Genomic DNA, 14,376 nt, shown 5'->3' on the forward strand with positions numbered 1-14,376 from the left:
TGCATATGTACATGTCTTTATCTAGACCTCTATAAATGCCCTTTGCCTCCCAGCTCTTTCCTGTCTCCTTGTCTCCATAACTTATACTCATCATGGGGTGGGGCTATGCAAATAGGGTGTATGTAACATGGGCAATTTTAGTTGCCCCTCTTCTGGCTATAAGGGTGAGCCATTTCAGAAGAAGAGACAGAACTCGCACGATCAGTGGGAGAAACGCCACCAGCGGAGTCCATTTGAGATCTCGTTCTAAAGTGACAAGTGGCGCCTGAGGCACCAGGGCCGTGGCATGGAGATCATGTAGTAGAATCAAGGAGCCAGGACCATCACATAGAACCAAGACTATGTGACTGTCAGGCAGACAGCCTGCTGGCATCCTGGCTCATGGAGGCAGAGGCCCAGGAACAACATACCAGAGAGGCCAAAGACCAGAGAGATGTGGCTGCTGGCTTAATGGGCTGTGGAGCAATGACTCTATCTGTACTGCTTACTGACCCTGACTTGTGATAACTTGTTCTCTCCCCTAACACACCCCGATAATTGTGAGTTTTGCATTTGAGTTCTGTGTGGCCGTTGCAAGGAATTATCAAACCCAGCAGAGAAGTAGGGTGCTGTGGGAGGAACAATTGAAGTTAGAATAGGGAAAGTGGGATGGAGGATGAAGATGCCTGATTCATGCCTCATGGCACTGGAAAAGCCAGAGGATATCAAATGAAGCTCCTCTATGCTGTGCTTTCTGCAAAACACAAATGGATATGTGGATGTGCCTCTACTTTTTTCCCTAGAGAAACCAGTGTAATACAACAATGCAAATGATTGAAATTGTGCAAAAAACACTTTTTTATCAGCATTAACTTTAGCTACTGAAAATAGAATGCCTATTTCTCTTTCAATGATCTATTCATGGACTAATAATTTGTTAAATCACTAGTGTTTATAGAGCTTTTCTTCACTCACGCCCCCAAATATTTTAAATTTACCTATATTGTGGCTTAAATTGGGTGTGGAGCTAAAACAATGAGTTAAGTTTTCTTGAATAATACTACTATTGTCATAAGCTGCCTTTGCTGACTTGCAGCAAACAATCCATTTTCAAGTGTAAACAAATAGCTACCATCTTCCACCTGCCATTTTCTTTGAGAATTTTCCCAAATGCTGTGTTACTAAGCATGCTATATGCCCACATGGTCCTCAAATTTTTTAAAGAGAGGGCCAGTTCACTGTCCCTCAGACCCGTTGGAGGGCCAGACTATAGTTTAAAAAAAAAACTATGAACAAATTCCTATGCACACTGCATATATCTTATTTTGAAGTAAAAAAAAACAAAACGGGGCAAAAACACCCAGTGGGCTGGATAAATGTCCTCAGTGGGCTGCATGTGGCCCATAGGCCATAATTTGAGGATGCCTGCTATATGGATTGAAATAGTGGCTCATTTACACAAGCAATGCACACTGAGAGTTAAATAAAAATCTTATTTGACAAGTTGATAGAATATATTTGATTTGTAGGAAATTACAAAATCATTTTAACAACTAGATCATCAAATTGTAATTCTAAGGATAAAGGGGCTATATAAGAATAATGCAAATACGAGCTGAGAGTACCAACAATGTTATGCTCACCACTTAAAGCATTTGTGGACTTTAGAATTAGCTTCATTATGTAAAAATGGTCTCATTAACTGAACTATGTATTCACTTCTGTTTTTACTGACAACAAGTCTGAGTGCAACAAGAGGTGGGGTTGATATGTAGCAATGACTTAGAAAATGACCCGGCTCCCACATTCCAATGATAAATGTGATTGATTTCTAGTTGCCATGGACTGCACAGTAATTTTTTTAATCACTTGTAAAAGCGGCCTTGCAATGAAAGCCAAATAAGGCATTTTATAAAGTTCATTCCAAACGAGAATGCTGTTCAGCAATTTGGGGACTGGTAAGTTTCTGTGGGTCAGTTCTATGTGTCAGACTATCAGTGAGGAAAGTCTTACTGCATTGTGATAAGTAAGGAAATATTTGCCTTCAACTTTAAAGAATTAAAGCACTCCCCAAATTAAAAAAGCAATAACAACTATAAATGCAAAGCTAAAGTGAACCTAAAACAATTTGTCCAGGTTTAGGCTTCAGGACAATTAGCACGACATATCTCTGGAAGACCATGGGTTGACTCCTATGTAGCAAAAATATATCTGGAAGTCATGCATTTGCCTTTTGCAATGCTTACTCTGCAATGTAGAAATTTCTTCATCATTCCCTTTCTGGAGACTAAGTTAACAAGTCTGTAATATTGATGATAAAACTAATGAGTCTCCACCTTCTTGGCTGCAGATTATTCTTCTCATTTTAGGAGATCATTTAATATCACAATTATGTTTCCCCCTTGCCCTTCATATCTCAGATGTAGAGATTCCTTCCCCAACTAATTTTAAAACCATGATTTAGCAACTACTGAACAGCTAAAACAAGATTAACTTTTTTCCCCTTTATTCATTCAGCTGCATGTTCCCAGCCAAGATGATAATTTGAAGCCTGATTAATAGTTTTAATTCAAATAGAAGACAGTTCGTCTCCTGCAATTTTAACTCACGTATATGACCATTTTACCTAACTTTTGAATTCAACCCTGAGAACATATTCCATGACTCTATACAGCAATGTGGGATGTAATCAAACTACATATAACCAGTTGTAAACCATGATTCTTAATTCCTTACCAAGAAAGTGAGCGGTAATGTATTTAATACCAAAAAATTCCCCAAATTTTGGAAACATCCCATGTGATGGCAACAACGGAATTCAGATGGTGGAAACGGTGACATTATTCCTCTGCCTAGATGATCGTGCCAAAGTGCGGGAAGGCGCAGTCTTCCTACTGGCTCAAACCTATTTCTAAATCTGTACAGAAAAAAAAAAACCCAGGGATACTGATATATTGTTCTTGATGATCGGATCCTCTTCTATCTAAACCACAGATTGAACATTCTCAAACTATGGCCAAAGGGTTTTCTAGATATATATTCTCTACTGCTGTCAAATGTAAAGTCACTTGCTTTGTGTCAACCCATTATTGACTTGTCAGATTTTAGCATATGATATCTGTCCGATAAGAACAGTTTTGAGACATTTATATATTTATACTGAAAATCTTAAAAGCTTTATATTAATGATAAAATATATGCACACTCACTGTAGAATGTTTAAAATTTACTGCAAGAAAAAGAAAAAAATCAGAAAATATCAAGCTACCCAACTATATCGTTGTACAACATTTGAGTCATATATGGTACAGGATGGCAAACCAAGGAGGGTCCACATAAAGTATCCAAAACAATATTATTTTGTTTCCCACTGCCCTTTCAAAAATTATATAGGGGATCAAGCTCTTCCCCAACCACTTTGACGAAAACTTTATTTTCCTATTAATCATCTGATTAATGAATTCTATAGGGCATGAATTCTATAGGGAATGGATTCTATAGGGAATTCAAATCACCAGTGATAGTTTAGCAATATTTTCATCAGATCTGAAGTTAAGCTAGTCATATTTTCTTCAAAACGTTAACCAAAATTTAAAATGTCATCTTCTTGTCTCTTTATTGGTTCTCTTCTGTTACATTATTTTCTATTAAAATACCTTTGTTCCTCTAGGGCTGGAGAGCACTGGGGTATTAGAACTTCAGTGGGTAGACTTTTTCTAACTTCACTCGGTGCAAAAATTGTTTCATGCCTTTTGGAGCTCACAGCTATTTCAAGCTGATTTTGGCTCTTATGGGCACCAGGTGAATTTTTGGTACTCCATTCTGCAGCAGCCCCTAGGCAAAGGCAACTCAAAGTTGATTGGTCAATAACTAACACATCATCATGCCAAGTAACAAGTCAAAAAGAGGTGCAAAGTGGATCACAATGGCTGTCTTTCCTTAGGAAACACAGACATAGTTTGGAGGGTCCCAGGTGTGAGGATGCAGATGAATCACAACATAGACACTCCTTTAATACTTAATTAATCATCAGCTGATAGAAATCATCTCTTCCTTTACATTTCTCAAGTGGAGTCCAAAGCTAGCCTACCGTAACCCACTCCACAAACTGTCGGGGGCATAGATTAAGTGCTGTGGGCAGTCCCAAGGTAGACTTGGTCACCAACTTTACATAGGAACTTATTATATGTGGCTCTAAAAATCCTCTTCATGAGATATTCTCTCCACTACATACTAATTTATTATACCCTGTGCAGTGAGGGATTTAAACAAAGCTTAATCTGTTTTCAATTATTTGCTATCAAATATTGATGCTTGATAGCACAATTTGAAGTATTGGTTCTCTCTAATCATTATAAAAATTCTAATTTCACAACATTGATATTATTATTATATATCAATTATATAATATAGATGTATATCCACATACATGAAGGGTCTCTGATCCCAAATGTTATTTTTATTTAACTCACTGTGTATTTTCCATCCAGACACTTGCTCTTCATCTGCCTGAGTTACCTCATTTGTAAACTGAAGATAACAATAGTAAGTATCTGAACAAATGGCTGTTTTAAAGAGCAAATGAGGTACAGTAAAATCAGAGAAAGCTGGAACCTATGTAAGGCCAAAATGTCTCAGGAAAAAAACATCAAATATTTGATACTAAAACAGGCCATCCAAGCGGGATGCACCCTGTCAAAGGCAGAGCATGTTCACACCCAGTCCCAGGAGCTCCTCCTCTCGCAGCTTTCCCTCTCATGGATTTTAAAAAGGCTCGGACAAATGTCTAGTCCCTATGAAAAATGTGATGTGTCGGGGTATAATAATTTAACCATTAATAAAGAATAGTATAATTATAATAAGTATAATAGTATAATCTTTATGTCATTTAACCATAACTATGTCTTTAAGTTTTCTTCTATACATGATAATCATTGTAAGTTATTCAGCAGCACAGATGTAGTATACTTTTCTATACTGTCATTTCAAATATTTTACAATTCCATTAGTCATTATTGTGTTTATCCTGTCTGGTTTTGTTTTGTTTTTCCCTATAGAATACTATCTTAGAATCTTGGAAGATAATGAAAAGCTGGCACAGGATATTTTTCTACCTCTGTACAGACTATGTCAACACATTTTGAAAAGGTTTTTGGAAATGGGAATATGTAAAAAGTGTGTGGGAGTTTGATGGGGAAACATCCAATATATCTTCAGAAACAGCAAGTCCAAGTGATATACTCATGCTGACCATTCTCTTTTGTAGAAAAAGAAAATGGAATAAGAATGAGCAGTAGTAGCTGTCTATTACAGTACCTCGTTATCAGGCACTTAGAGTGAGATGCTTTAATTATGTAAATGCATCTAGTAGATGAGTGTTAATAAACTTCAATTTAAATAAAATAAATCAAAATTCTACTTCTCCTTAGCACATTATATTTTAATTAAATTCCTAAGCACAGTCAGTAACTGTGAAGTTATACAGTTGACAAAATCAATCACCACAGAGTGTAAATGAGCTAGATCCAATTCTAACATAAAGCACATGGTAATTAGCCAGTTTTGATAATAGCTTAGAAGATCTGCATATGTCATGAGGGCAGGACACTGTGATTCTCATTTCTAGCATTTCAGAACAGATCATTATGAAGATTAGGCCAAAGCCCCCAAACTCACCATACCCTGGATTATGAAGAAACCATACCTCTCTCCTGTCCTAAAGAACACGGTAGTCAATTTGTATCGAGTTAAGAATTTAATTTAAATCCTAATGCAATAGGTCACATTTTGTGACACCTCAGGGAATCTCGTCATCCCTCTCCTTCCTCTTTCACACTGCACACTCACAAAGGCGTGCAATTCCAACACAGTACTTATTCCACCACAGAATCACAGCTATTTCACCAACCTTGTAGAGCAGGGGCAGTTTTCCCAGTTTCAGGAGTGCGATCTGATTTGTTGCATTTTTCATTTTTCTAATCATGCTTAAGTCATCTGCAGTTCCGTAGCTCACATCGATGACTTCAGCCTGCAAAGACAGAATAACATGACTTTAAAGGGGCAGTCTGACAATGTGTCTGTCATTTCTTGCACTGCAGTGGCTCGTGAATTGCCATGATGCTGGAAGCTCTGTCATTGGTATTCCAGATGCCAGCAGGGTCCACCACCCTGAACGGATTTCAGCAGTGCTTCCCGACTAAGGACAGGCTGCAAAGAAGAAGTCAACTATCCACCTATCCACTTTGGAGGAATTAGACACTGAAAACCTTATGCATAGCATCGAAACATTGTCAGAGATTAAAGGCCTAATGAATGGAAGAAGATGATTATCAGAGATAGTGCCAAAAGATGATCCTTCAATTCAGAAGTCATACAAAATATGCTGGAGGAAGAGCGGACTTCTTAAAGTAGAGGCCATCTTTTTTTTTTTTAATCATTTTTCTGGGGACTCGTACAACTCTTATCACAATCCATACATCCATCCATAGTATCAAGCACATTTGTACAAATGTTGCCATCATCATTCTCAAAACATTTGCTTTCTACTTGAGGCCTTGGGATCAGCTCCTTGTTTTTTCCCTTCCCTTCCCCCTCCCACCTCACCCATGAACCCCTTCATAATTTATAAATTATTATTATTTTGTCATATCTTACACCATCCAACATCTCCCTTTACCCACTTCTCTGCTGTCCATCCCCCAGGGAGGAGGTCATATCTAGATCCTTGTCATCTGTTCCCCCTTTCTCCCTCACCTTGTTTCCACCCTCCAGTTAACGCCACTCTCACCACTGGTCCTGAGGGTTCAATCTGTCTGGATTCCCTGTGCTTCCAGTTCCTATCTGTACCAGTGTACATACTCCAGTCCAGCCGGATTTGTAAGGTATGACATGAACAGAGTAAAGCCTGTGGAGTTAAGCTTTGGGGACCTCTATTTGGTGCTGGAGCAAGACTCAAACTGAGAAGAAACAGCAGCAAAAATCCACTAATAATTGGAATTTGAGAAGTATGAAGTATGAATCTAGGAATATCAGATGTCGTCAAACATGAAATTGAATACATAAATATCAATATCTTAGGCATTAGCGGTTGAAATAGACTGGTCTTGGTATTGCCAAGTTTCAAATGCAAATGTCCTGAGCACTCAAGGCACTGGGTGGTGCATATCTTTTCTAAAACTTCTTTGCAAGCAATGCCTCCTACCCATTTAACAGATCCAACTTAGTGACTGAAGGCAGTGGCCTTATAAATTCTCTCTAATCATACTGCCCAATAATCATTTCTATTACACATTATATTAATAACAGTAGGTAGAAAAGTTCAATATAATCCTAGTACAGCCAGATCCTAAATACAATTCTCAAAGCAGTACAACTGTATACGTCCTTTTCTAAACTACCTCATTCACATGCAATATGGCTCTAGGCCTTTGGCAAGCTCAAGCCAGGTCCAGGCCTTTGGTCAACCATTTTCACAAAATAGCATGGCTTTTGCCTCAGAAAAGTTAAAGAGGTGTCTTTGCCCCCCAAGTTGCAATTTGACATCCAGTATACTCATTTGCTGCATTGCAGATAGATCTAACCAGAGACAGTGTCTGAGAATCAAAAGTTTAATTCCCCATGCCCTTTCCAGAAACCAGCTGAGTAAACTCTGTAGCCACAGCTGACCTCTGGTGATCCAAAGAAGAAAATTCCAATTCCATTCACCTACCATAAGGCAGAAACCAGCCAAGCCTCTGCTCTCAGTCTTGATGAGTTCTTTCTCTAACACTCTACTACCCAGGTACAATAATGGGTTAGGCTGGTTTGACTAGAGATACAAATTTAGTGACACTCCCTTACCGAATGGTCACTGGGAGAAGACGAGCCAATCAGCATGCGGTGTAGCAACAATGAAACATACACCTTTCCTCTAGCTCTTAAATGCTTCCTCCACCCCCAATATCATGATCCCAATTCGATCTTACAAATCTGGCTAGGCCAGAGGAGGTACACTGGTTCAGATAAGAATCAGAAACAGGGACTCCAGGACAGATGATTCCTTTAGGACCAGTGGTGACACTGGCGATACTGGAGGGTGGAGGGAGGGTGGGGTGGAAAGGGGGAACCAATTACAAAAATTTACATATAACCTCCTCCCTGGGGGACAGACAACAGAAAAGTGAGTGAAGGGAGACTTCGGACAGTGTAAAACATGGCAAAATAATAATAATCTATAAATTATCAAGGGTTCATGCGGGAGTGGGGAGTGGAGAGGGAGGAGGGAAAGTGAGGAAATGATACCAAGGGCTCAAGTAGAAATCAAATGTTTTGAGAATGATGAGGGCAACAAATGTACAAATGTGCTTGACTCAATGGATGGATGCATGGATTGCGATGAGTTGTATGAGCCCCCAATAAAATGATTAAAAAGAAAATAACTTTATATCAAGAAGTAATTATAGCACTATCAAGCTGTGACCTGACTGATAGGTTGGATTCCACCCCTGCACCTTCATACATCTTCACACTGACATAAAATCATCTACCACAGGGGTCATTAAATCATCTATCACAGGTGTCAACGAAGTCCTCATGGAGAAAGCGCACCAGGGTATGTGATTGAAGGATTGTATATAATAACATCCAATACCGAAATAAATCATACCAGAGTTAATTATGAACACCCCATTTGCAGAAGGCTATAGAAGACTGTGGAAGGCCAAAATCCATTTGCAGGACCCCTGCATAGATTAAGTCTCCAGTGAATTCCCTCTGACCATAGTTAAGAGATAGTCTTGTCTTCAGAGAGCTTTATACAGTCAATTGTGGCAAATGTATTTAGGCTAAAATGTAATGCCTTATCTGTTGATCTTGTAGGGGTGATGTCCAATGTGTCAATCTTAGAAGGCATGGCCTTCTCATACATAAGGAGGGCCCTGACCCTCTCCCCCCACTTCTCTCTGCCTTCACCTTCCTGCTGGGTGATCCCAGTTGCTGCCAGAGACCTGAGATGTTACCACCATCATGGAATCCACCCAAATTTGCACTCACTGGCCCTTGATCTTCCTGCATTCTGCATCATTGTATGTGTCTGTGCAAGTCTGAAGAGGGACTTACGGACTAGTATTGGACTTATGGATGTCAGTTGAACTGGGCTGGGATGTTTTCTTGATATATAATTTATTCTTGATATAAAGTTCTTTTTCACACCTATATGAGCTACATTGGATTTGTTTTTTTTTTTTAGTAAACCAGCCTAACATAGATAGTAACTCAATTAATAAATACCTAACGAGTATCAGAAGAAAATGTTCTGTGACTGATTGTGGTAATGATTAAACAACTTTCCTGAATGTAATTGCATGAGCAAATTGTATGATATGTGAATTATATGCCAATACAACTTTTCTCAAATGGTAAATAATTCTATTTCTACGCATTCCAATCACCACAAAAATGACACTTCAATTTTTAAGAGATATGACCCTTATGGCCATGTTGGGAAAAGGTCAAGCATCATCTGTGCTTTCTTTCTCCATTCTATATAAATTGCCAGCTGCAGTTTCTCTAACAGAGCCCATTGTTTGATAGACCCCATATCTCTGTTTCTGAAATTTGAATCTTTTTTTTAATGACATTAGAAGATCAAATTCTTTAAACTTGGAAAATAATCATCTGTTTTTCAGGTTTGAGAAAAATATTTGTTAGACAAATTAACATCTGAAGTCAATCAACTAGCACCATCATTGTACATCATGTATGTATGAGGGTGAGCATTTATCGAGCTGTGATGGAACCCTGGGGTGGTGCAACACACCCTGTACAATCACACATGTAGTCTGGTAGTCAAGAACTTTGAATCTGCCTCGAAACTACCATTTCTGACTGCCCTTCTTTGCAATCTACCTCAACATTGTTCTTTCTTTTAATCTTTCTTTTAAGCTAACACTTGAGTCAATTCTGAGTCATAAGAACTATACGAACCAAACCTAACTGTCAAACATTGCCAGGAAGCCCTTTCCAATTGAGGGTGACTCTACAGAGTGTTTTCAGGAGTGTAAATCTTTACCAGAGCTGAGAGTTTCATCTTGCTTCCATCAGGCAGCTGATGGGTCTGAACGGCAGACCTCGTGATCAGCATTCTACTGCTTCCCTGATTGTGACCCTATAGGGCTCTTTAATTAAATGCAAACACCAAAGGCCTATCTGGAGAGTACAAAATATGCTACAAGATATATTCACAGAGGTGTTGATAAGAAAAGTTCGTGGTGAAAAATGGCAAAAAGATGTAAACGGGTTGTTCAGATCTCTAACCTAGATCTTTGAGAGCTGGAGCCAATATACGTCAACCTGGTAGATACAAGGAAAATTCCATAGAGGGACTATTTGAAAACAAAACAATAACAATAAAATGTCTTTCTATAGAATGTTTAAATACCACTGAGAGGAAGTCCAATTTTTAAAATAAAATTTTGAGGCATGAAATTATATCTATATCTATATCTATCTATCTATCTATCTATCTATCTATCTATCTATCTATCTATCTATATAAACATCTGCTTCTGTCAAAACTCTTATCTATACATTCAAACCCATTTAAAAACCTTCCTGGTGAATTTGCTTCCTCTTTGCCCAATTACATGTGAACCATTTCCATGTTCAATCCAAGGTCCATGTGCTTCTGTGTCTGTTAAAGTCTCCTGAGACCGGTTCCTTGAAGCTGGTGCTTCCTGACCAGCTTTAATTTTCACTTGCCCTGTAGGAAGAGACCTTCTTTAGGGCATGCCTCCCAGGTGTCCACCATAGGCTGTTTTTCTGAATAGAAATTATTACCTCTTATAAAATATCTCCTGAAAGTTAAATTGCACTTTCAAAATGCTTCCCTGGGAAAACTTAATTGTTAAAAACACTTCTCAGAATAGTTTCTAATTACAATTTTTTCCTATTAAAACTTGATTAGATGAGTGCCTTCTTCCTTTTTTTTTAGTTTGTTGATGCTGTTATTATATAAATAACTGTTGATCTCTGATTCTAAAGGCCTGATGAAATAAATGGGCACATAACATTAATTATTACATTGTGAAAACTAGAGAATTCCTATTTTTCATATTTGTGAGTCAGTGGCACTGTGTGAGTCTGGGTAGACTAGAGAACCAAATTCACAAACACTCACATGTGTGTACGAAAGAATTGTATATACAAGAACAACTAAAGATTGAGAAAACTTCCCAGCCCAGTCCAGATCAAGTCCATAAGTCTGATATTAGCCCATATGTCCAATACCAATCCATAAAGTCCTCTTCAGACACATAAAACACATGCAATCACACAGAATGCAGGAAGATCAGAGACCAGTGGATACAAAGTCAGTGGCATTAGAAGTATCTCAGTTCTGGCAGGGGTCTCCATTTGGCTCCTCCAGTTCCCAGGGCTGCAGCAGGATAGGTCCATGTGGCTTCTCCTCAGGGATGTCTCCCAGGAAGTGAGCAGAGAAAGAGTCTCCAAGGGAATGAGCAGAGAGAAAGTTTTCTCCCGCCTCCAAGGAGGAAAATACAGGAGTTCCCCCAATTCTCAGGAGAAGGCCATGCCCACACAGAGGTCTTATTAGGCTGTAGAATGACTGACAGGCTAGCCTCCACCCCTTGACTTGTAATCCCCTCAAATTGACAACAGATTATATAACTACAACAGGCACCATCAAAAACATACTGTGGCACAATGATTAGTGAGACAGCTAACTGAAAGGTGTGTGGTGTGATCTCACCAGCAACCCCATGGGGGAAAGATAGGCCAGTCTGCTTCCATAAAGACCATGACCTTGAAAACCCTATGGAGACAATTCTCTTCAGCCCTGCAGAGTATTTTAGAGTTGGAATCAATTTGATGGGAGTGGCTTTGCTATTTTCGGTTTAGTATATAGTACCTTTTTTTTCTATATTAGTATTGATCAGGGAAACCAAAACAGCAAAATAAGCTCCATGGTTTGAGAGGATGTGCACTAGCGTGACTTTTGGTTTTTCTACATACTAGAAATGGATGCTAGTTAAATACACATAGCGTACTTCTGAAACTGGTATTTATGTTATTGAGAAATATCATGCCCTTGAATCTAGTGGTGTTAGTAGAAATGTTTTAATATAGAGAAAGTTGAGAGGTCATGGACAGTGCCTTTTTTCTTATGTGAACACCTTTCCATGACTTTTTATAATAGTAGCACCATAGAGTATTTGTCTGTGAATGACTAATTTCACTCAGTGAAATGCCTTTCAGGTTCAGTCAGTTATGACCTATTTACCAAATGTATCATTATTTTTTAACAATGTCCTGTACTGTATATGTATCAATGTTTACTGATTTTTCCACTGAGAGGGATTAGAGGTTTTTATCTTTTTGTTATTCAGTAGCATTGGGAGCATAGGTGTACACATGTCGACTCAGGGGCCCTATCTTATTCTTCTAGGATACATTCCAAGTACCGAGTCCTGGAAGAGTCGTGGTTACAAGTTGGGCTGCGATTCGCAGGGTCAGCAATTCAAAACCACCAGCAACTCCATGGGAGAAAGACCAGGCTTTCTACTCCCATAAAAAATGACAGTCTTGAAAACCCACAGGGGTTGCTGGGAGTCGGGATTGACCAAAGGGCAGGGAGTGAGTTTGGTCCATATCAAGTAGATATGTTTCTGGATCATACAGTAGTTCTACTCCCAACTTTTCCACGAAGCATCATACATCTGTCCCCAGTGATTGAAGCAGTTCACAGTCCCTGCAGCAGGAGATAAGGGTTCCAGGCTCTGTGCACATCATCAGCACTGGCTATTGCAGCTTTACTCTTCATATCAGGGTGAGGTAATAGCTCATTGTTATTTCAGTTTGCATCTCTGCAAAGAGTAACCATTTTAAGCATTTCTTTATATGTTTGCTGACCACCACGATGTCTTATTTGATGAATACTTCGTTCATGTAATACAGTTAGTAAATAAATTATTTCTCTTTTTCTCATTTAAATGTTAAGATTTTTCATACACTTCTGAGACTAGTCCTTTCTTTGTTCAATACATCATTGCCAATTTTTTCCACAGTGTGAATTCTCTTATGACCCATTTGGTGAAATCTTTTCTTTTTTTTATTAAAAGATCGTTTTATTGGGTGCTCTTTGAGCTCTTACAACAGTCCATACATCAATTGTATCAAGCATATTTGTACATATGTTGTCATCATCATTTTCTCAGTATTTACTTTCTACTTGAGCCCTGGTATCAGCTACTCTTTTGTTCCCTCCCTCCCCACCCCCTGTGAGTCCTTGATAAATTATAATTTATTATTATTTTCATATCTTACACTGACCACTGTCTCCTTTCACCCATGTTTTTGTTATTCAGCCCTGGTGGAGGTGGAGTGTGTTTTAGGATAAAGCTCCCCCACTCCCCCTTCCCCCCACCTTTCCCCTCCCCTCCCGATATCGCTCCTCCCATTTCTGTTCCTGAGGCATTTATCTGACTTGGATTCTGTGTGTTTTGAGCTCTTATCTGTACATACATGCTCAAGTATAACCAGAACTGAAAGGTAGGACTGGGGTCATGATAGTGGGGGGTGAGGAAGCCTCAAAGAAACAGACGAATATTGTATGCTTCATTGGTGCTATACTGTACCCTGGTTGACTCATCCCTTCCTTGTGACTGTTCTATGAGGGGATGTCCTGTTGTCTACAGATGGGTTTTGGATCTCTTCTCCAATCCTCCTCATTCTCAATAATATTTTTTGGTTTATTTTGTTTTGTATCTTCTGGTGTCTGTGACCTGATTCTGTCAACATCTCATGTCGCACAGGCTGGTGTGCTTCTTCCATGTGGGCTTGTTGCTTCAAGCATTGAAGACCCCAGATGCTCTATCTTTTGATAGCCGGGTACCATCATCTATCTTCACCACATTTGCTTCTGGACCCATTTTTTCTTCAACCATCCTGTCAGAGGGTGTGAGCGTCACAGAATGCCAAGTAGTTAGAACAAAGTGCTCTTGCATTGAGGGAGGCTTTGAGTAAAGGCCCAAAGTCTGTCCACTTCTTCAATGGTGAAATCTTTTGATGCACTTAAGTGTCTCAGTCATTGAGTTTGTCTCCTCCTGTTTGTGGTTTTACTATTTTTCATTGTGTATGCATGCCAGGTATTAGGGTCTCTAAGCTAGAATTCATTTATGTATATGGGGTGAGATATGAGTTTTGTTTCATACTTCTGCAGGTGGACATCCACTTTTGACAGCACTGTTTTAAAAAAAAGAGGTATAGTGGGACAGGTATAGTGGGACAGGAGGAGAATCAATGGAAATAGAGGAAAAAGCTGGGAGGCAAAGGGTATTTATAGAGCTCTAGATAAAGACATGTACATATACAAATATATTATATGAGGATGGGGAAATAGAT

General features: G+C 39.0%; 1 protein-coding gene across 1 annotated transcript in view; it reads right to left on the minus strand.

Moving 5' to 3' along the window:
* NAALADL2 (N-acetylated alpha-linked acidic dipeptidase like 2) overlaps positions 1-14,376 on the minus strand; it is a 779,627-nt gene that overhangs the window by 596,405 nt on the left and 168,846 nt on the right. The window contains exon 4 of the mRNA XM_045294988.1: positions 5,888-6,007. Coding sequence (XP_045150923.1) covers positions 5,888-6,007 — 120 coding nt within the window. The remainder of the gene's footprint in view (positions 1-5,887; positions 6,008-14,376) is intronic.

Source organism: Echinops telfairi, unplaced genomic scaffold (genome assembly GCF_000313985.2).
Source record: "Echinops telfairi isolate 266 unplaced genomic scaffold, ASM31398v2 ScPeMD7_4225;HRSCAF=4972, whole genome shotgun sequence".
NCBI lineage: Eukaryota > Metazoa > Chordata > Mammalia > Afrosoricida > Tenrecidae > Echinops > Echinops telfairi.